Genomic DNA, 26,757 nt, shown 5'->3' with positions numbered 1-26,757 from the left:
CATTTCTATTTTTAATTGTCCAGTGTGCATCTGGCTTGGCAGAGTTGTTGATGTGGGTTGTGTATGTGTGTTCTGTGTAGATGTTTGCTTCTTTCCTTCTATTAATTTGTTTTTGAATTGTATTGTCTTATTTAGAATACATAGTGGTTCACATGGGAAGAAACAGGCTTTACATTAACCTGAGTTCTTCTGACAGAATACTTTACAGAAGATACATTCTCCATGAGTGCAAAGCTACTTTTTGATACAGTGTTGCTTTCCCTTTGTTTAAAAAAAACCCAAACAAACCCAAAACAATAACCCACAACCCCAAAGTTTTTTTTTTATTGACACTTATCTTGATTTTTAACAAAGAAAACTTTTCTTGTGAGTATGCATTTGGAGACAGAAATGCAAAATGTATGAAATGTGTAAACAAGTTTAAAGCAATCTCTCCTATCTGTTCTTGATATGACTGGATAGTTTTGTCTTTTTGTATGTGATCCCCTTTGCTGCCCCTTTCAAACATGCCAAGAGCAAAGTTAATCCCCCTCCCCCCAAAACCGATACAAACCAAACCCCATGATCTTGGTGAGGTACTAGTTCTGTCTGACAGCATAGTAAAATGTGGTAGGACATGAAGGAGTGAGGAAGGTGGAGAAATGGTATTGGAATAAGGAATGTGGAGGTCAATAGGAGAGTGGTGTTAGTCCACAATTGAGACATTTGATAGAGGATGCAAGTTGAACCAGACTATGATGTTATAATAGAGCATCTGATCAATACCAAAAGTGTGGTGATCAATATTATCTGGAAGAACAAAGCACAGAAACTTAAAAGTATTATAGCATAATAAGAAATTTTGGACTAGGTAGGTTTTCCACAAATGTTTCCGTTTGAATAAGGAAAGGTTTAGGATATATGAGTACAGGGAAAACAGTAAGTGCTTTTGTGTATAGAGAAAAGGAAAAAAGAATGTTTTCATTTTTATAAGCTTAGTGCATTTTATGTCAGTCCTTCAAAGCATTGTTGATATTGAAGTTTTACATTGATGCTTTTGAGAGATTTGTACCAATAAGTTAAAGAAACTACTATTTCTAGATGGCAACACTGGCTTTAACTTTGTTCAGTTAAATATAAACTATGGTAGATAGAAAATTTGACAGTTGAACCTAAGTCCTAACTTGACCATAATTTATTGAAGTTTAACTCCAATTTGAAACATTAAGCAGAATGTAAGAGACAACAGAAGAGAACTATAATGTCTGGATTTTAGTGAGACTCATTATTATGTTAATGGATGTATGACCTAAGAATAGGTCTGAGTTTGAGAGGTTAGAATTGGAAGGATAGTGACTGTGGCTTGTAAAAACACCAGAGAAGAACTATTTCAGTAGGCAGCAGTTTTATAAAAAAAATAAAATAAAAATATCTCTACTACTTGACTGTAAATGCATTTTAGTCTACAAGTCAAAAGAAGGGTCACAGCCAATAGAACTTACGGGTTCTGAAACAGGGCTTCTTGTTTATTGACTGGTGTTGACAAAGACTGTTAAGATAGAATTCACTAGGCTTAATCAGAGCATTTTAAAATAGCCTTGATAAAAACCTAAGGTTTTCCATAGGGCTTACGTACAAAAATAGTAAAAATGTAACAGTGGCACACTGTTCTTCATACTGAAAATTTGTGGAGTAAACATTTGTAAACCACATCCCCTTCTTTCTAATGAGTAACAACAATTTATGTTGATTGGATGCACATACTGGTGACCCTGATTTTCCTATCAGCAACCAGACCTTTAAGTAAGAATTTGCTTTGACACATAAATACTGAACTCCAGTCCAGCTGCTATAAATCCATGATTATTTTTATCTCCAACTTCATCTGATATGGACAATGAGAAATAGGTGATGAAATGTTGGGATTTTATTTTGTGCATGTATAGTACTTAAGAATAATTTCATGCTGTTTTAGCAGGATGAGAATTAAAGTTAATTTGCTCTAGCCTGACAATCTTCACATTTGTAGGCTGTGATCTTTTTGACAATATATAATTTAGGGTTTTTTTTTCTCTTTTTCCAATTACTATACTTTAATCAAGTTTTTAGTGTTGTTGACATTACAGTTTCTAATGCAAGAACTGGTTCTACAACATTGTTTCCAATTAATCCTTTATGTAAAATGTATTTTTACGTCACAGAGAATATCTGAATCGAGTGATATTGATTAGTTTGATCCTGTTACTTAGAAAAATATATTGAACTGTATGGCTTACTGCAAAATGTAGTGTTTATTTTCCACGAGTATAAAAAGAAAGCCTCAACAGGAAAATGTGTCCACTGAACTTGGTTAGTATTCTTCAGGTAAATAAATGGGGTGTTTTTACCTCCCAGTTGCGAACACAATTCATCAAAAGTGGTTCAGTGATCTAATTTTACATAGTATTACAGATAACTAGTTATCTACAAGTATTTCTTCTCCTTTTGTTCTAATACTTGCAATGGAATTAGCTTTTTTCATTAAGAGGACATTTTTAATAAATTGAAAATAGGGGCACTGATAACTTGGTGTTTTCAGACTGACAAAAACCTGAGTCTTTGCTTTGGATAGCGTAAGTAATCTTTGTTCTGCTGTGGAAACAGAGGAAATGGCAGTAATAATTCAACAGTATTTTAGGCACTTGATCATTATCAGCATCCTCAGCTGCTGAATTTATGACAAAGTGGTTGTGCACAATTCTGTCTAACACAAAATGTGCTAAGAAACATCTCATAGCATCATCTTTAGGTCAGATATGGCCACTTCTACCAAAACCAATTGATAGTTATTTGTCTAATCTGTTTAAAAACACCCATCCAGTAAGGAGAGAATGTATTTCATATATATTTTACTTTTAGGATAAAAACATATAAAAGCATCTGATCTGATTCTTCTTATAATTTTAAGTCTGTCATAGTTATATATCTAGCAGATATGAAGAACTGTTTAATCCCATTATAGGATGGGATTGGAAGTACTATGCATTTCAAATGAGTGTTGCATCTCCCTTGTGTTATTTCCAGCAGAATAGCTTATTATTTGCCACTGGTAAGGTCCCACCATTATTGGAGTATCTAATTATTCTGGTTACTAATCAAAAGTGGTGATAAATACATTTTACCCAATATGTACAATGGTGTGCAAATAGATGTAACAGAACAAATGGTGAGTGGAGAGGCTATAATACAAATAAAGTGAATGTTCTCATTCTTTTACTAATTCTGATCAATGTCTTGATGTTGAACTTCTGATGTTGCAGAGTGGATGCTTCCTTTTTATGTAAAAGACTTTATTTTGTTAATACATGACAAGAGATTTCATCAGCTGAAGTTTTTTTGAAGAAACTATTAGTACTACAGCCACAACAGAATCTGTATTTTGATGATGAAGATAATGAGAAGTATTACATGTTCATCATGCTAACTGTATCTGTTCTAAATAGAGATGGTTTTGTAATCACTTATTAGATAAAATTAATACTCTAATTTAGAACTGGGAAAAGTATTGAAGAGATACCCGTTATGAAATAATTTTCTGTCTTGTTAGCCAAAGACAATAAGAAATCCAAGGACTTGTCTTAACAGCAGTAGCATGGAAAGCATGGAGCTGTCAGGAAATATTTCCGCCTCTTATGGAAAGAGAAAAGTATTCAAGTACTTGTGAATTAATCCCATAATGGACTATTATAACTTCATCCTTTATAAAAGGAATTTCCTGAGCAAATACTCTACAGTTTTTCTGCTGTATGTGTGTTTTTGTTGCTTCTGCAGCCAACTTCTTCCAGTGGGATTTTGTTAGAAGTTTGAAATTTAAAATATCTGTTCCTGATACAGACATTGAAGTTTAAAAAGCAAATTATTCCTTCTGTTATGACTATGAATGACAGTGTTGTCCATGAGCTTTAGGGTTAGATAATTGACCAAATATTCTAGTTTCAGCAAGACCAACATCTACTGTCAAAGGCATGGCTGCAGTACTGCTGCCACTCATGCAGTTACTTGTATTTGCTATCAAGGAGTTTTGAGCAATAGTAAACAGAACTGTGAAGCAGCTGTCTGGTAGAAACAACATGCCAAGGTTTAACCTCACCGAAAGATATCTTTGGCAATAGCTGAAATTTAAAATTTCTATTGTGTTTATGTGGAGATATTCCTATGTATTAATATCTCAAGTAACCACTTCTGCAACTGCCTTAGGTTTTCCCTTCCTTCTCTGCTGTTTACAGTTAGATTCTGACCTTTCCAGGAGACCCTAAAACAGTATGCAGTAGGTATTTGTTTGTTTTCTTTCCTTATTTTGCAAGGGGTTTTAAATTACAGTTCTGTGCCAAAGAATGCTTAATTGTTAGTTTAAAAATTACAATTACTAAATTTAATGGCTATTATGATTTTAAGATCTTTTTTAGTTTAGGGTTATCTAATTGTGTCAATGAGTGAATGGAATGCCTCTTGATCTTCTGTTGAGTAAAGAGTTGATTTTGGGTTTTAAAATGATCCAGTTATATTGCTTTTATTTATGTTGACAATTTTCATTCATTTTCATTAGTCTTTGAAATATCAATTTTTTTCATGTCTATTTTCTTCCTCCCTAGCTGGGTTGAAAACTTTGGCCGAGAAGGTCTGGGGCTGCTGTTGGATGTTTTGGAAAGATTGGTTGAGACAAAAAAGTAAGGATGATTTCATATAAAATTGTCAGTTGTTGTTAATATGTAAACATTGTTTAATTACACTAAACTTTTCATCTATTCAGCCAGGACAAAGTTGTGAAGAGGAGTCAGCATAAGGTTGTACAGTGTTTGAGAGCCTTCATGAATAATAAGGTATGGGATTTTATTTAATCTAGAAATCTAAATTACTACAGTTCAATTAGATAATGTACATGATCAGTGGGTATAAGCCTGTGCAATCTGGAGAAGAGGTGTGCTGGTCAGCTGTGGTTTGAAGTTCTTTCTGCTGCCACTTCCCCTCTGTGGAAATATACTCAGAGAATAGTGTAAATTTTTGATGCTGATGTATGCCCTTATTACAGAGTAAGTGACCCATTTTGGACTTTTCTGTCACTTATTTTTTTTAATTAAGTCTTTGACAGCCATTTGAAATATTTACTTGAGGGAACTGTTGCTGTCTTTTGCTAGACGTTAGATGCAGTCATTTGGACTCCCTCCAACTCTCGTTACAACTGTTCTTCTGTTGTTTAGTATGGCTTGGAAAGAATTTTGGGAGAAGAGAGGAGCCTTCTGTTGCTCATCAAAGCAATTGATCCCAAGCAAACTAACATGATGACGGATATAGTTAAACTCCTTTCTGCAATGTGCATTGTTGGAGAGGAAAACATGTAAGTACTGTCTTTAGCCAGGAATAGGTAATTTTATGATATCCAAAACTATAGTTATACCTGAATAAAATGCAAAAATTCTCAACTTAGTACAGATATTACTTTCAAACCTATATTGTCAGTTTTCAGAATAGCTTTGTCTGTGATTTTTGTTATGGTCAATAAGAGTTTTCTGTTTGACATGTGGATGTACTGGTTAGGTGGAACCAGTTATGCAGCCATTCTTTTGCTTAAAATTTATTAGCGTTACTTTTAAGGTATCTTAACCATTGTAATCCAATAAGTCAAGTAATTTTTTGGCTACAAAAGTCTCTAAAGGAAACAAGTAATGCTTAAACCTCTAAATTTATACACAACAAGTCGAGGCAGGTGAGTGCCTTGGCAGCATGGCTCTTCAGATAACAAATGAACAGCAAGGTTAACTATCTCCTGAGTGGAATGCTTTTATTTTCTTTCAGCCTTGAAAAAATTTTGGAAGCTGTAACAGCAGCAGCAGAGGAAAGGAGTATTGATAGATTTTCTCCTATTGTAGAAGGTCTTCAGGATAACTCAGTTCAGCTGCAAGTAAGCAAATTTTCTTCACAAACCTCTGCAACAAGTAAAAATAAGATTACTTGTTTTTCCGTATTGAACAAACCATTACAATAAAAAGGAGAAGGGATACTGTTTCAAATAAGGGTCAATTTTTGGAATGTTGTCTATAATGTTATCTTTTAAAATGTGGTGTGGGAAGATTCAGAGCTGAGAAGCACAGCAGTGTTGAAGATTAATTTGTTGATTTCTACTCACCCAAATCTTACAGACTTTGGGAATTACATTTGTATTGCCTTTTAAAATAAAGCATATGTTAAATATTCAGATGCAAAAATATTATCTCATTTCTGGTGAAATTTGTTGAAACTTAAAGATTAATAGTAAAAAAGCAACTTTTTAGGCAACTGCTTTTTATAATTAGTGTTTAAATCAGCAGGAAATCTGTCCCTCTTTATGGTTTCAGAAAACTGCACCCATAGAGTCTGAGGAAAGAAATCTTTCCCTTATTTTCAGTTTGCTTCAGTTGGATATAGAGTTTACCACAGATATTCATGAAGTATAGTGCATTTCAATGGTCATTATAAAACATTTGTTAGAATATAAATATTAACTCACTGATTTTCATGAGATTCAGTTGAACTGAATGCTGTTCATATTTGTTATTCTCTGTGAATATTACAAAAATGTTAAAAGTTTGAAAGAAAGTTTGTGTTGCTCCAGTGTCACCTTTTGTATTAAATAGTCCATGCCTGAAAGTAAAGATTACTGTTTGTTTCATCTGGGTCACAGAAAGCCTAACCATAAAGAAATATTGGAAGGTGGAGAGTAATTTGTAGTTGAATTATGCTGGTACCGATGGGATTCTCCTTTGAAAACTTGTTCCTCCTTTTTTATTCTTTCTTTCTTATAATGATAGTGGGGTTTGGGATGGAAGGAACATTTAAAGGTCATCTAGTTCCAATCCCTGTACTGTGAAGGGAGCATCTTTCACTAGATCAGGCTTCTCAAAGCCCCATTCGACTTGATCTTGAACACTTCCTGGGACATCCACAACTTCTCAGGATACAATTGGCTCTCTGGGCTGCAAACGCATGTTGCTGGCTTGTATCTAATTTTTCGATATCTCCAGGTCCTTCTCTGAAGGGCTGCTGTCAACCTGTTCATTGCTTAGCCTGCACTGATGCTGGTTATTGCCCCAACCCAGGTGCAGGAAGTTGTACTTGGCCTTGAAACTCATGAGGTTCACTTGGACCTACTTCTCCAGCTTGTCAAGGTCCCTCTGGATGGCATCCCTTGATGTGCCCATCTTCAGCTTCCTAAGATGTGATTTCATGTCTCTTCGTTCTAGAATAGAGCTTTTTACAGTTACAGTTACTTATTTAGCTTTTTTATTTGTAGCCTCTGAATAAGTTGCTTTCTAACCCTTTTTAGTAGTCTAGATATTAACTTATACTATAACTTACTGAGTAAACAGTCTGTCTTTTTTACCCACTACTGTGAAAAACACTACCAGAACACTTTATTTTCTGAAGTGCATTCTAGAATACGTATTCTAGGAGTGCTAAACTGAGGCCAAACGATTATCATACAAAAGATGGAGGCAGAAAATTATTATTTGACATGAAGTCAGTTAAATTCAGTTACTTTGATTTGACAAAGAAATAGTTGTCTTCTGTTTCTTTTATTTGTTTGGTTTCTTTGGATTTTTTTGTTGTAGTGTGCATAGGTATCTTTGTGTTACCTGCCCTGAGCAAGAGACCTGATAGCCAGACTGTTTTTTTTCTTCTTTTCTTTAAATCTTGCTGTCATAGCCATAGTGCGAATCAGTTACTGTGATAGGATAAATTCAGCTTTGAATTACTGCTCAGTTTTCTGGCAGTAGGAATACATAGCCATGGCGTAGTTTGCCAGGTGAGTTGACAACTGAGGGAAGCACGATCCTCTAATTAATATTTTTTTTCCTTTAATCTTGTAGGTGTTTGTTTATCTTGGCATGGATTTATTACTGAGTTAAAAATTTTTGACTGTAAACCAAATCAAAGAGTTTATGGATTCTCTAGTTCCTTCCTTTGCTTCAACCTTGAAGATTTCTAAATGCCTGTAATACATATAGCACTCCATTACCAATGATGATAGTCAGAGTTGCTTAGGAACCTCAGTCAGTCAAATTCAGGGTCAAGTAAGCTCTCCCCCAAGTAATATTTTTTATTGACTGGAAATGTACGTTATTTTGTTTGTTCTTGCATTTCATTTGTTGTTTGTTTTTAAAAGTGTATCAGGTTGGTATTGGCTTCATATAGAAGATGTTGCTTCTGACTTGGCACAGAAAGATTGTCTTCCCCCACTCCTCCCTTTATTTGTTTTTTTTCTTTAGAATTTTTTATTTTGCTAATGTATTGAAAGTCATAGTAATTGCCTTTAAGGGTCAAAAAAGAGACTTTATATTGGCAAGGCTGGAGTGGGACTGGAAAGGGGCAGTAAGGAGAAATGTAGAGTAATAATTTTTTTCTTTGAGCAGTGGCTGGGAGGCTCAAACTACGGTTATGATTAGCCAGGACAGGGAGAAAAAGCTTTGAGCTCCAGTTGTACTGGGACTAGAAGGGGGCTGCAGAAGGAAAATGTAGGCTATAAGACAACAAATTTCCTGTTTTCCATGGCTTTTGAGTCTGCGTTTTCCAGACTGGACATAAATTTCTTGTAATAATGGATCCTTACCTTAGGCATTTTTGCAAGAATCGTTGCTGTTCTTCAGTATTAAATTTAAATATATGATCTCATTTATTTCTGTTCTCCTTTGGGGTCTGTGTTTCATTTAGAATTTGAGATTAATGTTGTTCAGTTAACCAATTCATATTCAATTTTTTTTTTTTTTTTTTTTTTGGTTGCATGTTTTAGCACCCTTGAGATAGTGGGCAGTCTGGATTTGGGCCAGATGTGCAAGCTTGGGCATGTCAGTCTTTCAGGACTATAACATTTGGCTCACTGCATTTGGGGCTTTTTTAACATTTGCATGGTTTTTAAGTCCTCAGTTCACTTATTTTAATTTTCTGGTTTACTTTGATATTGGGTCATGTTAAAGTAAAAAAAAATTGTTATTATTGATCAACTTGAAAAACAAAAATATGAGAAGTTTGATATTAAGTTATGCTCATTTTTATTTATGTTTTAGTACATTAAGGTAAAAATGGCTAGATATTAAGAAAATTTTATTCATAGATATAATCAGTCAAAGAATTAAAGAAAGAAGTCCAAATGCAGAAGTTAATTTTAATGTTGAATAATGGTAGTTCAGTGTCTCTTTACATTGGCTGAGCAGCTTTCTTCTTTATTTGGCATGAACAAAGGTATCAGTCAATTTTAAAAAATATCTTTATTTGGTAGGGAGAAATGGTTTAGATCATAGAAATTATGTAGTCCAATTTCAGGATATTGTATCTAACTTAAGAGCTAGTATTCTTTATAGAGCATGTAAGAGTTTGAAAACTTCCAGGTCCTTCACAGCACTTACATGAGATACCTAAATTTTAATAGTATGAAGGGTAGCATTTCTGTGACTGTTCTTTACTAGCTTGTAGGTATTCAGTCCTGAAATTAACCGCACTTTGTTTTGAGTGCCAGGCTTCCAAATGTGATCCTGAATTTTTGGGAGTTGCATATATTTGCATGTAAAGGAAAAAAAGTTATGTACAAATCCCTTTGCTATACAGTTCAAAAAGCACAGGAAAACTTCCTTAAAAGCAACCGCTTCATTTGAAGCAACAGGTAAATTAAATTAATCTATGTCCTCCCCTTGTCCATGATGGATACCAAAATGTGCATTTCAACCTTCTGTCTTTTTAAAAATTAAATAAATTTATAAGGGTCTCTCTAAGTCTATTAGTATGCCTTGCAGAGTAAACTGAAGATGAACAGATAGTAGCTCTTTTGGATCAACGTTTAGGAATAGCTTTCAGAAATTATAATCCTTCGTGAACAGTGTTGGTAAGCAGCCCCTTTAAGAAACAGGTAGATACCAATATTAATGGTAGCTGTGACAGTTGATATGCAGGGAAAAAAAGTCATAACTGATTTACCACTTAAATCTTTCTCACAAATATAAGCACTTTCATGTTTACCATTTACAGCGACACTCAACTCCATTGGTGAGATACCACTGATGAGAAAACTGGAACAGTGCAGAAAACTTCAGCCCGGTTGTTAACTGTACAATAACAACTTTTATTTTTCTAGGACTACTGTTCAGATACTAAACAAGTACTTTTCTACTAGTTATGCCTTGTCAGGATTCTGCTATGTCTCCATTTGGTATTTAATTATCCTCTGATACAGAAGATAGGAGCATTGTTAAAACTGACAATTTACTCTAAATGTTATAATTGTGATATTTAAGCTAAACATATTAATTTGGCTTTACTGAGAGTGTTACCTGTATTTCCTGAATATAGGTAACATTTCGCTGTTTCACTTGCTGTATCTTATGTAGGCATGGAAACCGTTAATGAACGTTCTCTCTCTCCACCACCACCATGACCCCCCAAGTTAAACTTGTATTTGAACACATTTTTTTTTCCATTAAGCCTTTTTTTTTTTTTTTTTTTGGACTCCACAAATAGTTTCTAGATTTCTTTTTTTTAAGACCAGAAAAATCAAAGTTCTTCATGTGAATCAGTTTTAAACTTTTATAAGAATGACATTGACCTGGTGCTTAATTTGACAGTGTTTTAATGAGACAAAAGTTTACAGTTGTCAATTACTTGGTGTACTTGCCTTGATTATCTGCTTGATATGCATAGGCTTGTTTTGTGGTGGTTTAATTTGACATTAACAACTGACCTTTTCAATTTTGATTTGACTAACGTTTCTGTTGCTTAAAGGCTGAATATGTAAAAGGCCCCAATATGATGACTTTTGTATTTTTAATGGAAACTCTAGTATCTACTTTTTCCATTTGTTGAAAGCAAAGGATATTCTCCCTCTTGTCTTTGAGAAAATCCAAAATTATGGAAAGCATACTTAAATGGTTTTGATTCAAGACAAGATTGGTGATTTTAGTTTGAGAATATAACTATAGTCAGTAATACTACTGAGTTTCTGGTTTTGTTAAAGTAAATGTACTTTATCATCTTAAGCCTGTATACAAGAAAATGCGTACAAGGAAATCTGGTACCTTGTATATTTATGACAACAACTGAAAAAGTCTAAAACTTTGGTTGTTCAGGTCACAGGGGCAGGAAATACAGCTCTTCTGACAAAACCCATTTTGATGTATTTAAGACAATGATGAATACAACAACAAATTGTGTGTTGCCCAGTTCTTCTCATTCTTCTCATAGAATCAAATGAATACTTCCACTCTCTAATCTTCATCTTTCATCACTGTTCCTCAAGCAGGTGTTTTAACTAATAGAAGAGTGTTATTCTCCTGTACAGTTCTAGTTGCAGCCAGCTCCTTCAAATTTTCCATTTAGAACTGAGAAGAGGTACGATGTTGAGGGAAAGGTGCAATTCTGACTTTTCCAATTAGAGTCCTGAAAAAATTGAAAATTTACCACTGTGGAAACCTGCAGGTGTTTCATGCCTGTCTAAGGAGAAGCACTTTTGTGAGAAAGTAAAAGGCCTTATCTATTAATCAGCAGATTACGCTCTCTATTTTTAGTTGTCATGGAATACCATTTCATCTCTCTTTTTAATCTAATAATATCAGAATGTGAGATGGTGTGGTCTGTGATATTTTGGTTAGCTGAATCACTTAATGACTATTGGCTGTTCTCTGCTAATGAGATCCTTTCCATAACTGTGTATGTAATAGGATGAATCAGAGCAAAGGTCACCTTATGTGGACACTGATAATAAGTATTTAAAAGCCATGTAAATGTACATGTGTGTTGATGGTACATCTCAAAGTCATTACTAAGATTTTTTGTTATTAGCAAGGGTAAATAATTGATGAACATCAATATAGTGTCTGTACTAAAGCCAAATCTGCAGCCAGTTTAATGCTGGCAAGCAGAATTTAACTAAATATACATAATCTTTACAGCCTTTTTTACAAATGCATACTTGCACTAAGAGTGAGAAAGTGAAGCAGAAAAATCTTACTGCAGTTTTGCTTATTTAAATGGGCAATATATGGGAGAAGATGATACTTACCACATAGCATTGATTGTCTTGTCTATGCAAGGAAAGTACTGCTCTGAGCTGATGAGAGATACCTGACATTTTCCACCAGAAAAGGACCAGGTATAGTCTGTCTACTCTTCAGCTGGGAAGAATGCAAGTTTAAAGTACAGACTGTGGAATCCTCAAAAGAATGTATCTTGTAACTTGATAGGTATCCCTGGTTAGAATTGTGGAGGATTAGAATTTGAAGCTGTAATTTCTCACTTAGCAGAATATATCTGATTGCATTGGTCTAGTTCCTCATGGAGGAAAACATACAGAACTTTGAGTTCCCAGGCAAAGTTCTTCTCTACCAAAAATAATATGTGTGTATCCATCAGCATATATTGATCTCTTAGATAAACATACTAAGTCAAATATCGTAATTTCCCTTCCATGTGGTAGTAGGGTGTTAAAAGCATTCCAGACGGAATATACTTGCAGATTCAAACCCCCTCTGAAAACTAACGTGGTGGACTGTACTTAGCTTCAGTTCTTTAGGAATGAAGAAGGGAAGGAAGTGTTTAACTGAACTGCCAGGTGAAGTGAAATGTTTGCTCTTCACTTTTCCTTGAAGAAAGGAAAGTGCCTCTACACACCTTCACTGCATGCCTGTTGTAAACAGCAAGATACTCTCAAGATGTAATTACTCTCTGGGTTTGAGGTGCCCCTCTGGAAACAGTACTTAGAAATTGCAGTCCTCAGCACCACGACAGGATTTTAGAAGATACACCAAGAGAGCTGTGTATTACCGTATGCCTTTTGCTGTTGGACCCTGAAATAATTTTACTTTTTCAGGCATTTTCTCAGGGGCAAACGGACAAAATACCTCCACCTACAGAATCTAGAATTCCTTATGAATTGGTTTTAGATGTAGACCATTTGCCCAGAATGTTTTGCTTGCAGATTTTTGCCGCCTTAAGAAGATAATTTACCTGTATTCACTAAACCTCATACTACCTCAGCAGAAGTACGTCTTCATTTGTTGAAGATGAGACATCTTTTGATGACGCAGCTTTCCCACCTTGTGTCCATGCCTGCAAATAGAAAAGACTGTCAGTCTGTTTATGGAATCTTATCCCAGGTAATTGAGAGTAAAAGCATATAGTTAGGGCCCACTCAGAGTGCAAGCAGTGACTGATAGTTCTGTTTCCCAAGAGCTGACATTTATAGAGTTTTCAACTGGAGTGTCACGGGCATTTTCCTTACATGTTACGTACTTTGAGAATTTTCAAGGAATGATGTTACAGTTCGGATAACTGTTCTTCAATTTTTTCTTAATTAGGAACATTGAAGACAAATAATTGAGTGGATACTCATTGGAATTTTGTCTAGTATGAGTGCATTTAGAAACAAGCACTTGAAAAGAATTAGTTATCTGTAGCTTCCTTTCTCACTTGAGAAGTTCTTTCAACTCTTTGGACGCTGTTTTCTTTTTGGTTTGACCCTTTGTTAGCAGAATTAGAGAGTGGATGGTCTCTTTTTGTGGAATAAATTACGATATCTGTTATTTCTATTGTGTTTCTTTTGATTAGTAGCCACACTTTAGAAGCAGGAAACAAACTCACTGTTTGGCTTTTGTTGTATTTGAAGTCAGTAGTACTTTCTTGGTAGTTTAATAATTCTAAATATCAATCTGTATTTGAATGTTCAAAATCTTTTAACCATGTTGTTAAGCGGTTTTAGTACTACTCTAAGATGAGAAAGTCATAATCTGGGATTTCTAAACAAAGGCCACATACCCCTATCTTTGTAATTAAAAAAACAACAAAAAAAGTCATGACAGACTTTATTTTTTGTTTTTCTGAGGCATTTTTGTGGTTGAGACTTTCTTCTTAAGCAAATAGACACAGATAAAGGTAAAATACCAGACTTGCTTAAAATTTTGTAAATTGGGAGCAAAGACCTTTCTAAGCCAGCGGCAGATCTTTCTCTTTAGCAATGTAAAACACTGAATAGGATTCAGTCTGCAAGTAAAACAACCCATCAAGCATTTCAGCTAGATATCTAAATTCAAGTAACCTATGGAAGTCCAAAGCTCAGTTTAGTTGTCTATGCATGAACTTCAAATGTCATTTTAGATACCTTTGTAGATATGATGTGGTTCTTTTAGGAGATTGCCACCCTTCTGGATTGGCATTTGTAAGCCAGATGTGAGACGCTGCAGCAGCTGTAATGATACTCTGTATACTTTGTGTTCATGTTTAAACTGATGAATTAGGTCCCTAGTCAGTAAAGACAATGGATCCTGGAGTGCCCTCATCACTCCGTGTGCGTTGCAAAGAAGATCATTTAGAATCTAGAATGTTAAAGAAGAAGCTTTAAAGAAGAATCTAGGAGACTACTGATTAACAAGAATGGGAGTTTAGCTATCTATATAGCTACATATAGATATCTGTCTATATATGGGCATCTACATGCAGGTATCTGAAGCATGAACTTTGCTGTCTTGGTAAACTCTCAAGAATTCTGGTTGAGTTTATTCCTGTGCGTTACACAGTAATTTAACAAAGCTTCCTAATTTTTCTTAAATTGGCTTACTGTCAAGCATAGGGTAATACTAATATATTGGTTTTCCAACTGCAAAGTTTAGGATAGCAAAAATTTTCTTTGCTTTTGAATCGTCCCTGGGTTATTGCTTAGAGCTGCCTTTTAATAAGCCAGTCAGATGATGATCATCTAAGTTTAAGAGGGCTATTTTTCTCTTTATCTTGGTTTTGGTGCGTTCCCCCAAAATCTAACTTTCCAGAATGCAGTGTTACTAGAATGTTCACAGGCTTGTTTCCTCTTCTTGATAGAATTTATCACATTTTTTTCCTTATGGGTTTTAGGTTTGCTAAACAGGTCTATCTTGCTGTAATTCACTAGTGAATTAACTGATTTCAAATTACTACCATCATGCCTGATTTAAGTATTATATGCTAACTGCTATACTTTATAGTTTCATTTGGAGCATGTTTTAAATGTTTGTGATCTAGTAACAACAGGTTCTTTGTCTTTATCATCAGTCATCTTTAATTTTTAATCTGTTTTTTTTTTTTAAGTTTTCATGAAGTTAACTACTCAAACATAGATTGCTTAGACTTGTGTTTACTTCCCCTTGTATAACCTTTTCTCATTCTGCTTTCTGTAGACTTCTGTTTGGAATTTTCATTATTACTTTGTCTTTGTATTCCTTTAGAAATAGTTCACTACATAATCCGGTAGATTTTTGCCTTGTTTATTCCAGGAAAAATAAAGTATGTTCTGGTTATGAACTACAATTGAATTCCTACTTGATTAAATTTGACTAAAGTACTAGAATAACAGTACTTTTTACTGATGTGTTTATTGCTTTCCATTGTTGTATCTCGTCTCTGTTCTATTTGAATAGCACATGTACACATGTACTTTGTTGATTCGGCAAATTAGAAGAAAATTCTTTTTTTTTGGGGGGGGGGGGCAGCAATTACATCTGTAGACATCCTTTCATCTAAATTGCATTACTTTCTCAATGATAAAACTGTAGTTTGATCAGGATTTTCACAGTAGCATACTTTGTTCAGTCTCTGATTGCCTCTTCATTGGTAGTTTAAATCAAGTGCGATAAATGCCGATTCCTAGCTTAGTAGTCCAGTCACATAAAGTTTTGCATGAAAATATACCATGTTTTAAATTTCTGATAACAATGATGAAGTTTCCAGTTCTGTTGTAATCACACAACGTGGAGTTTGAATTTATTTGAAACGTAAATGTAACCTTGCAGTGCTGTCTTTATTACTGATGGTATGATAGTGTTGTCCAGTGAAGTCTGCAATCATTGAAATGCCTCACTGATGGTAACAAGAGTACAGGTGTTGACAGCATCTGTCAGTGTACAGAATTACTGGTTTTGAATGGCAGAGCTAATTCAATCAAGAAATTGCAATTGAATGAAAGACTCAGTACCTCAAGGAGATAAATAGGTAATGGTGTAACAGGTTTCAACTAAATAAACTCAAAATTAAGGGAAGAAAAATTTTTGTCGTGGCTGCTGAAGAAAAAATTCAAATACTGGTGAAGCGGACCCATACCAAAGCAAATGCAAAAAGCTTTAAGAGTGAAGAATGCAGTCCACGCTTATCTAAGCGTGATAAGATTAGAATGTATTCTGTAAGGTATTGTTGCACTACATTTTAATTATTTTAGTTGCCTGCACTTTCTACCATTCGGTGCATCCAAATTCTTCACCATATTTTGACACTGCAATTTGTGCAGTGTCTGCGTCTAAAAAATACACCTCCTATTCAAAGCAAAGAATTTGTTTTAGGTCTAAATGAAGTCTTAATGGTCTAATCAAATTATTCTCAGCAGTGCTAACACATGTCTTTCCTCACATCCCATGCCTCTACTTCACTATGTTGCATTTTAATTAGGATCATATTACTATCTGCTAGTTACATAAATGTATTTAACAGTAAACTTTATGCCACAAGCTTCTACAAGGTTAAATAAAATTTAAAACTAGTGGGGTGGTAGTCATTCTGTTACTAGACAAATCCTGTTGCAACTAAATAAGCCGAAACAGAGCTCCAGGCAGGCAAGCCAAGTCTCAAGTTAGGAAGCATGTTGTGTTAGCTTAACACAAAGCCTGTAGCATGCTACTAACAAAAATAGCTGGGATGCAAGGCCATGTGTTCTGAACAATATTGTAAAGGACATGACAGAAAAATATTGAATATGAGAAGCTTTTTCAGTGTCCAAAAAGACTTGGTTGGACAACAGGAAGGTCCTAATTTCTTTTCTGTTGGATGCTGTAAGGCAATTACTGGAAGGTTTTATTCAGTCCACTTCTGAAAAGTGGACTGGACATCTTAGGCAGTTTGAAATTTTTTGTTGTTGTTGTGTGGGGTTTAACTGTAGGCAACTCTTCAGAATTTTCCTTTAATTTATCTTTTGGTATTTTTAGTTTTGGTTTTTTTAGGGTTAGTGCCACTTTTCGTTACCTAGTGTAGAGCAATGCTTCAGTAGTAACAAACTACTAGAATAACTCTTAGAAATAGTACATGCACAGGAACAAGGTTTAGGAGTAATACAAAGGTTTTGTTTGGATTTATTTGAAGAAAATAAATAAGTTAACTAATATTTTCCTTTAGGTTTCTAAAATACTGTAGGCACACGTACAGAATCAAATTGCATAAAATTAGGGAAATAACAGATTTCAGGGAGAAGTGTAAATAAGAATTGTTCTGACAGACACTTACTACAAAGATGAAGAATCCACCGTGTCATTCAAAGCCCCAAACTGTTATAAATTTAGCAGCTTTCCAAGTTGGCTGTTCAGAGGAGAATAACTGAGGATTGTTTCTTATTTATGATATTAAAGAAGCCCCAAATTTGAAAGATATTTTTCAAGGAAACATACCTTATTTAAGACAGAATGATTAAGATTGTGGTCCTGTTACCTGTATTCCTATTTGAGTTCTTTTAAAATTGACTGCCAGTAATGTAGTGCCAATATCTTTCTGAAAGAAAACGTACCAGAATTCCTCTTTAATATGTGTAAGGTTTTTCTTGTTACTCAATTAGATGATGGTCTAACTGATCTCACTGTAAAGAATATGGAGAAAGGACAGGAAAAGACTTTCATTGCCTTGTGGTTTCTAGCTTTATAAGTGCTTTACCTTTTTTTGTTTTATTAGTATTTTTATTAATTTTTTACGTGTTACAAACTTTGCTGGCATAAAATATAAATACAGCTTTATGGGGGGAGGGAAATAAAAAAGTGTCAAGGAAACATTGCTTTGACAGACCTTAATACAGCCAAATAATCTTTAAGCCCTGAAAGCCTTTTTTTTTTAAAAAAAAGAAACTTTTAAACATAAAATGTAATACTATTTTGTAGTTGGGTACTTAACATGCTGTTTTGTAAATTTGTCTAAATGGCTTTGACATTTTGCAAACTTTTTTATTTTTATAAACTTTTATTTTATTAAACTTTTTTATTTTTATTATTTTATCCAGACTTAGACCAATCTGAGCGTTCTTGTCTGTTACTTGAACCTTTCAAACACCTTCCATAGGTTTATGAAGCAAAACTTTGATTTACAAAGCCATGAGCCATGTTGCATTTTTTCATACTGTCCATTTATTCAACTTGCATTTTTTATGTTACTCAGTAATTTTGTTATCTATTATACTTTTAATATATTTGCAGTGTAGTAAAGTCAAGCTTGCCAGTCTGTAGTTGTCCAGATCTTCCTGAAAACGTCCTTGTAAATATCAAAATTATTTCTGACATCTTCCTTTTCTTGGGTGTCAACATGCTTTTTAGGATGAACTTCAATGCTGTAGCAAGTACTAAAGTTATTTTGTCCTCAGTTTCCTTCAAAACTCTAATATTTGAAGAGTGAATACTCTTTTGACTTCTTATTGTTGGCTTTCATCTTTAAGTTCTGTTGCCAGCCCCTGAACGTGTTTGTGTGTCTGTTCTACTTTGGGAACATCTCTCACACACCAGTAGAACATTTGATGAAGTGTTGCTATGGCCTTTATTTTCTTTGCGTACTCCTTTTCACTGTGATCTTTTACTGACTCTACAGATTCTTTGGTTGTCTTCCTTGTTTCGTTATCTTTGAGAAAAAAGATGGTTAATCAGAGATGCTTTTTGCAAATTGTCCCTCAAACTTATTTTTAATTCTTTTTTTTTCTCTCTTTTTTTTTTTTTTTTTGTCTTCTTAATACAGACAGCTTCATGCTCAATCAGCTGAGGTTTTGAGTCACCCCCCCCACCTTGTGTTGTTTTATTTTGTTTAGTTGTCATAACTTGAATAATTGTCCAAGACTGGAATAAGTTACAGAAGTCTATCTTAACATTTTTATGCAGTTGATTTAAATAAGTGAATTTAGTGTGGTTTGTCCTATTGTGTCAATAAAGTAAAAACAATGCTTTTCTTTTTTATTATTATGCAAATCTAGGTATTTGCATGTACTGAGTTTCATAGAAGTTCTGAGGGCGTAGAACTTAATTTCAGCTCTTCATTCAAGTAAGAGGAATGATGAAAGCTTACTCCCTCCTATTACTGTTGGAAAGTTATTGATGCAAAGTATGTTGTATGACAGAGTAATGTAAGAATAGATGCTCTCATGGCAGTTTTTCTCCAGGAGAGGTGTCAGATGGGTTAGTATGGTGGTTTCAACCACACCATGCCACAACACCGTCCCTTGAGTATTCTTGTCCTCTTCAGCATCTCCAGAAGTTGGAGAAATGGTCCTAACTCTTGCTGCAGAGTTGTGGAACCCTTGGGGGTTCTCTCTTCAAGTGACTGGAAATACCTCCATTTATGGGACTGGGTGGAGAATGCCTGTGGGTCATTGTAACACTCGGTCCCCAACAACCTGCTGGAGCTTACAGTCTGCTTGACTTGATTTTTCAACAGCTTCACAGCTCTCACATTCATTAACAGGCTGTTTACACTTGTTACATCTCTGTTCTTATAACTAAGCTATTCCCTTCTCCTACAGTGTTAACTTGAAGTTAATCTATGTATACTAAGAGGTCTAAATTATGCTGATTGCCATGCACCCCCAAAACAGTTCAGCTAAAATAATATATAAAACTACTTTCATATTTGTATTTTTTTGTGGTAGGATAAATGTAGAATCATGGTTGTAATCTGTGCTACCATTTAATCTTAGCATGTTCCTCTTGGAAACCTAATAGTCCTGTTGTTTCTTAACAGTATAGCTTGGCCATCCAGTTCTTCTGGTGGCCGTATGTAAATTCAGCACTTGGAATTATATGTACTTTGAAGATGACTGATGCTGTATGTTCCTGGTATTGCCTTTTGCCTGAACACAGCATGCTACATCATCATTTTTTTGACAATAAAAGGCTTTACAACAAAGAAAGTATGTGAAACAGATTGCTTTAATTGTTTACATAGTATGTTAGGCCAGAAGACAATCCTAATCAGCTTTTAAAAAAACCCTTACAATGCTGGAAATACATGAATAACTTACTTCATGTGCATTGAAGCAAGATGTGCAAACAATAAAGAGTAAAAAAAGGAAATAATGGCTGTTGTCACCCTTACTTATGATTAATAACAAGTTGCCATTGTTCTGAGGACTTGTGAATCTGGTCAGTGGATTCCATCTGCTCCTTGCTCTGGGTTTTCAAGATGAATCGGTTGATTCTTCAGAGGAGAGACTACTCACTAGTTGATCTGATGCTTACTTTTGAGCTGAAGTACTGGTTCCCATGAAGTATTCTATCACACTCAAAATATTTAAAAAGGGAAGATTTTTAAAAAGAGGAAGATTTTTAAAAAGAGGAAGAAATCCATTCTTTTCTTCAGGCTCAATTTAGTTTAATCAGCATTTTTTCTTCTAATATGTTTCCCACTGTTTACACAGACTTTTGCCTTTACCATTTCTATTATGTCACTAACTTTTACTGTATATATATATAGATAAATATTTATTTACATTGATTTTCCTGTGTTGAGAATTATGCTTATCAAGGTATTTACTATGTGCTAAAGTTCATTTACTAAAGGAACTTGCTCTTTTTATAAAATGACAAAATATTTCATTTTTATGGAAATTTGTGGACTAGTGTTTGGTATTTATAACTCATGCGGCTGATAAGAAATGTAAGTATCTTAATTATAAGATTATAGTAGATTGATAATTAGATATGATGCAATGTCTGGTTAGTGGTTTGTTATGTCTTTTTGACTGATGCATATTGAAATCCGAGAAATAAAATAGTTTAATATTTCCTCTGTTATAGGTAGCTTGCATGCAGCTCATCAATGCTCTTGTTACGTCTCCTGATGACTTGGATTTCAGGCTTCACATCAGAAATGAATTTATGCGTAGTGGATTGAAAGAGATATTGCCAGTAAGCGTCTTGTAGTCTGTCTTTGCATTACTATTTAAATTATTGGACTATTTGAGCTTGAGAGAGGGAATGGGACAGCAAGTTCTAATAAATTATTCTCAAAGGCATTTTATTAAGTCTGGGTGTAAGCAGTTAGATATGAGAATCAGTCTTAACATAAGAATGAAAAGGTGAAGTGTTCACTCTGAACTTTATGCCTGTTCCTCAGCATTTTAGGACTTTGATTTAGAACATGTGATGTGCTGTTGTGCAGACATTTGTTATGTCAGGCTGAAGCTGTGTTCACTTTTTGAATATTTAAATTAATTAATGTATTGTCATTTTAAATTTTAAAATAGCGTAGACTTATGGAAGTTATTAGAAAGATAAGGTTTGTTTACATATGGAAATGGTAATTTTGCAAGCCTTTCTGTTGTTTCTTCTTTGCAGCAATTGAAATGTATAAAGAATGAAGCACTAGATATTCAGCTGAAAGTGTTCAATGAGCATAAGGAAGAAGACATGATTGAATTCTCTCATCGTTTAGAAGATATTAGATCTGAACTAGAATATCCTTTTGATATTAGCAAGAGAAACATGAACAAAATAAAGTGTATAGTGGACATTTTTCTGGTATAATTCCTGTTTTAAAAAGTTATCAGTCAACATTTGACTGAAATATTTTTTTCCTTACTGTTATTCTCCTTAACGCTTTTACTGAAGTAAATGATGTTTACAACATGGTGTGGAATACAGTTAAGGACACTAGTGCTGAAGGATATTTTCTTTCTATTCTCCAACATCTTTTGCTGATAAGAAATGATTATTTTATACGGTATGTTTAATGCTATGTTAAATGTTAATTATGGGTTTTGTTGTCATTTAGTCATTAATAGAACATTTCTTCCATAAATTTAATGATAAATGCAATTTAGTCTCTTTCTGTGTGGACTGCAATTCATAAGTAATACTTTGTGAACTCATGTTCGAAAGTATCAGCTTTGAATAAAAATGCTGTCTATATATTTTGTCTCTTCTGCTTAGGCCACAGTTTTCTATATAAATAAAGAAAATTATTTTTGTTGAGATCTGAACCTTATTGACTGCAAACATAAGTGATTCAGGACAGGTCTCTTAATCAGTTATAAATCATGGTAGTAGCATTGTAATTTTGTGGTGTATTTGAGTCAATAGACAAAACCGAGTATGCACAAAAGAGCCCTTTGTACAGAAATCTGACCATAGGCTTATTTTAGAGCAACTTTTGGTTGGGAATTGAGTGTTCTTAATATACATTATAGGTCAGTGTGAACTTATAGGTGTCCCTTAAATAACTTGTCAGATAAATTACAGCAAAATAGTTAATAAAATGTTAGATGTTTGAATCTGCCAAATAATTTATTTTCTAAAATCTGCTTGTGTTGTTTTTGAGGAAACACTGGAGGAACCAGATACAAATTAATAGGGAAGGAAAGTCATCTGTTTTCTACATAACATTCTGCATAACGTTGTTTTCAAGCAAGGTCTAGTACAGGTGTACACTTAAAGGTTAAGAGTGTTTGCTGACGTGGGTACACCAGTGCTAGACCTCTTCTACCTGAAAGGTTTTGAATTCACAGCTTGAATGTTCTGGGCAAGTGAACTAGCTGTCATATCCCCCCAACATTTTAGAAAAAGTTTTTTTCCATTCCTCTTACTGAAGGAGGGCTGTAGTACCTCTATAGTTAACAACAGTCACAAAAACAGAAGGGGCCAAGCTGAAGGAATAGCCTTCTCTTTACTGGGAGGAACAGGAAGGTTTCCTTCCTTCCTGTATTTCCTCAGGGGGAGAGATGCAGAGTTTATAAGAATCATATATCTTTAGGTCCACTGTTTTTTTCCAGTGTTGTGTAAACTGTTCTTGTGTAATAAACTGCCAGATGTATTTGTGCTTCGAGTTTTACCTACCCTTCAACCAAATAAATCAGTGCAAATCTTTTGACCTTACTGTGTTCATAGATTTAAATATACATTGATAAATAAATATGCTGTAAAATAACTTATCTCTGTCTTTAGTCCACAGTATTTCAAATTAATTGAAGAGTGCGTCTCCCAGATAGTGTTACATCGAAGTGGAACAGACCCAGATTTCACTTACCGTAAAAGATTAGATATAAATTTCAGCCATTTAGTGGGTAAGTACTATGTTTGGAAGTGATTACAGCATCAGACTTATTTGTATTTTCCGAAAAAACCAGCTTAAAATTATGCACATGGTTAAGAATCTTCTGTTCCCTTTATATGTGCATGTGTGTTTGTTTATTTTTTCAAGATATTTGTGTAGATAAAGCAAGATTAGAAGAATGTGAAGAGAGAGCTTCTGAACTTTCCAGAAAAGTAAGTAATTTTTAAGTTACGTGATCATAAGATGGACACAGGGAGTTACTTAATAGTTTCATGAATGAACGTGGCATAGTTTCTAACTTCAAGTTACCAGTAGTTCTATGCTTAAGTGGGAATGTGGGTGTTTCTTGTGGCCTAGGAAGCATAGAAAAGTGGTGTAAAGTAGTTAACCTTAATTGAGTCTTTCTGTTATTTATTTTAAGGTTTCATATACAAATCTCCCAAAAATCAGCTGAGTATTTAATTTGAGCAGTTACCAGTTTCTTCAACAAGATTAACAGTGGGAGAGTAAGAATTGACTCATTTGTATCTACAGACTGTATTACTGTGCATCAAGATTTTTAAGCTGCTCTAATTCCAACTTAAAATACATTAATACTTGATGCTATTTCATATAGTAAGGACTTGTAGTGGTAATAGAGTTAGTATTTCCACTCTGGATATAGTGGATATATGGAAGTTAAAATAGCAGATACGTTATCTGTGTCCTTAGTATTGCGTGAGTTTTTACAAACACAAAAGGAAATGCTGGAATCTGAAGAAACTATGCTGAATTGACTAGTATCAACAGTTGTCTTTTTCTCTTTTTCTTTCTTAGCTTGAAAAAGATTTTGTAGTTCACCAGGAGACCCAGGCCCTACTGCAAAAAAAAGAAGAAAGAATCAATGAACTTGAAGCAGAATTACAAGCTTTTAAATCACAGGTATAAGACAATTTAAATGAATATATAAAGTATTGTTTTTGAAAGGGACTTTGTTTTGCATCTTTTGCAGATTCTGGTGATAAAGTTGAGGATTTTTTTTCAAAGTATCCTTAGTATTGATTATTACTGACTTCATTTCCTTTATTTCTGTTTAGTACAAAGAATTTTAGTGTGACATTAATTAGCTGTTTGAGTTCCCAGATGATCCTTTTTGTGCCTGAGCTCTGTTAATTAAACTAGTTTCTTATGTTTCATTTGGATTTTTCTTTCAGTGTCATATATTTCCAAAGTAATTAGCCACATAGGGTAATAAGTCTTATGCTTTTAGATTAGCATTCATCACTGTGATCTTTATCCCCCCCCAAGAAATTATTCATTTTGCAATTTGCTCTGCTGAAGCCTTACCATGGATATCCAGCAGTGAAAGAAATAACCTGTGGCTGGATAAGAACATTTCCTGATAATTTTTCAATTTTCAAGCATAAATAGATATTTTAAAATGTGATGAGAGAGGAACAGTGCAGATTTTTGAGAGTAATACTTGAGTTGACCTGTAACCACTTTGGCTCTAAAATCTGTGTGAGAAGACTGTGTGACCAAGTGATTTTTCCTGTGTCTTATTTCCTGCCATAAGAAGGACAGTCTAAAAATGGCAAAAGGCAGACAGCAGCAGCAAGACATGCATATAGGAAGGTGATAAAAATATATGTTTTGATCATAGAGGGGTTTTTTTATACTTTAGAGCTTGTTTGGTTTTCTTAGTGAGGAAAATTAATTTAGCTGTGCTTTGGTCTGTTTTAAAAGTATTCTAATTCAGGTTTCTGTTCAGAATTAACTGTTAATATCAAAGTCAAACAGGCTTTAAAAAAAGCGATTACAAAAATCCTTGCATTGTGGAAAAGTAATTTTAGTGAGAGCTGTGTATCATTCGTTAAGAAAGCATTTTTATGTGTATATCTTCAAAACATACTTTTTGTCAGTGACATAGATTTTCCCTCCTATTGTATTCTTTCTCTAGTTCACTGTATTAAATAAAACTTTCTTTTATATGCAGACAATAACATATGATTATGCTCACTAATTAGAATACCATGAATTATCCCACTATTAATGGGACACTTGGGATGTTTCGTAAATATCAAGTATTTGATTGCTGCAACTTTAGTACTCTTAAATCCGTCTTAAGAGGAATCTTTGGTTTCCATATGATGTCAGTTTCTACTTAGCACAATACTGCCGTCTCATATGGCTGTTTTTCTCCTAGTCTCGTTCCTTTACTCCTTTTGTTGTATTTGGTATTTGTTCATGTATTTCTTTTGTTATTAGAATCTATTTTTTCAGTGTCATATTGTCAGTGTAAACAATGTGTTGAGAAATGCAAAACAATACTACCATTGTGCATGTACTTATTTGTATTTATTAATATTCAGCTATTTTCTTTTAAGAATAGTAAATCCTTTACTTATTCTATTTCCCCTCGTTTTTAAAAACAAAATGGACTGTTTCAGATCATAATTATTAGTTGAAAAGTTAATGCTATCACCAGTGGATATTTATTTATTTATTTATTTATTATTTCATTGGTTTTGTCAGGTGACTGTTTATTGTTTGAAGGCCTATGATAGAAATTCTTCAAATAGTAGAAATAAAAAAAATGTTTTTAGACTTACTAAATGCTAATAAGACTATCTTGATACAGTATAGATGACCTTAGTATATAGAATAAGAAATCTGTGTGTAACGCAGCAGCATTTTTTTGAAAGATTTTTTTTTCGTCGTTACTTTGTGCTTTCAATTCTGTAGAATGAGAATGCTGCTATATTGGAAAATATCTTTTTTTCAACAGAATTACTAATCTCTTCAGATTCTGCTCTTATGTCCTTGGAATGTTCCTCTGTAATCTTTAGGATAAGGACATTAGAGACTATGATGTTATTTTTTTTAATTTGAGCTCAACTGTGGTAGTCTAGATAAAATTTCATCAAGATACCTATCAAACCCTTCTTAGATCATGATCAGTGAAATAGGACAAGCAGGATGTAGCATTTCAGTTTGTCGTTTTCGGCATACACCCTCCTGGTCTGAATGTCTGCTTCAAATGTTGAGACTTCCGATTATGAAATAAAAGCATGTTGCCTTCGTTATAATTCATATTTAATTGTCCTATACAAGAAAAATGGCACTGACTTTCAACTGGCTTGCTGGATTTAAACTATAAACTATGATTGTTATGGCATTTTGTTGATAAAAATGTGAAGCTGAATAATAGTATTTTCCTTATCAGTATGGCTCCTTGCCACCTGGTTTTCTACCATCCACATGTGGAGATGCATCTGTCATTCCACTGGAAGCTACGGGACCACATCAACTTCTGTTACCGCCTCCACCACCACAGCCTTCTAATGGAGCAATTCCACCACCACCACCTCCCCCTCCTCCTCCTCCACCATATTTTAATGGCTTGGGAACTCCTCTGGCTTTTGGTGGTGCTCCTCCACCACCGCCTCTACCAGGCCTGCCTGGAGCACAGCGGTTTCCACCTCCATGTACTTTGCCATTTGGAATGAAGCCTAAAAAAGAATTCAGACCTGAGGTTACCATGAAAAGACTCAACTGGTCCAAGGTAGTACTGTTTAATGATAAATACTTAATGTAAAATCTTACATAGAGATTAGGGTAAATAGATTGTCAGGGTTAAGACTATATAGAGCAATTGATACATTAGTTAAAACTATGCAAGATATGAATCAATAAAACACAGTTTTTGGAAAACAATAAAAA

General features: G+C 34.2%; 1 protein-coding gene across 1 annotated transcript in view; it reads left to right on the top strand.

Annotated features, from left to right (window-relative positions):
• The window catches only part of DIAPH3 (diaphanous related formin 3), a 254,448-nt gene that overhangs the window by 39,167 nt on the left and 188,524 nt on the right, over window positions 1-26,757 (top strand). Inside the window, exons 6-16 of the mRNA XM_080376190.1 lie at window positions 4,611-4,685; window positions 4,769-4,838; window positions 5,217-5,353; window positions 5,812-5,917; window positions 20,802-20,912; window positions 21,342-21,460; window positions 21,610-21,726; window positions 22,947-23,065; window positions 23,203-23,267; window positions 23,872-23,976; window positions 26,261-26,599. Coding sequence (XP_080232316.1) covers window positions 4,611-4,685; window positions 4,769-4,838; window positions 5,217-5,353; window positions 5,812-5,917; window positions 20,802-20,912; window positions 21,342-21,460; window positions 21,610-21,726; window positions 22,947-23,065; window positions 23,203-23,267; window positions 23,872-23,976; window positions 26,261-26,599 — 1,363 coding nt within the window. The remainder of the gene's footprint in view (window positions 1-4,610; window positions 4,686-4,768; window positions 4,839-5,216; window positions 5,354-5,811; window positions 5,918-20,801; window positions 20,913-21,341; window positions 21,461-21,609; window positions 21,727-22,946; window positions 23,066-23,202; window positions 23,268-23,871; window positions 23,977-26,260; window positions 26,600-26,757) is intronic.

The sequence above is a fragment of the Falco punctatus genome, assembly GCF_963210335.1.
Source record: "Falco punctatus genome assembly, chromosome: 2".
Lineage (NCBI taxonomy): Eukaryota > Metazoa > Chordata > Aves > Falconiformes > Falconidae > Falco > Falco punctatus.
This window is presented reverse-complemented; position numbering and strand designations above follow the sequence as displayed.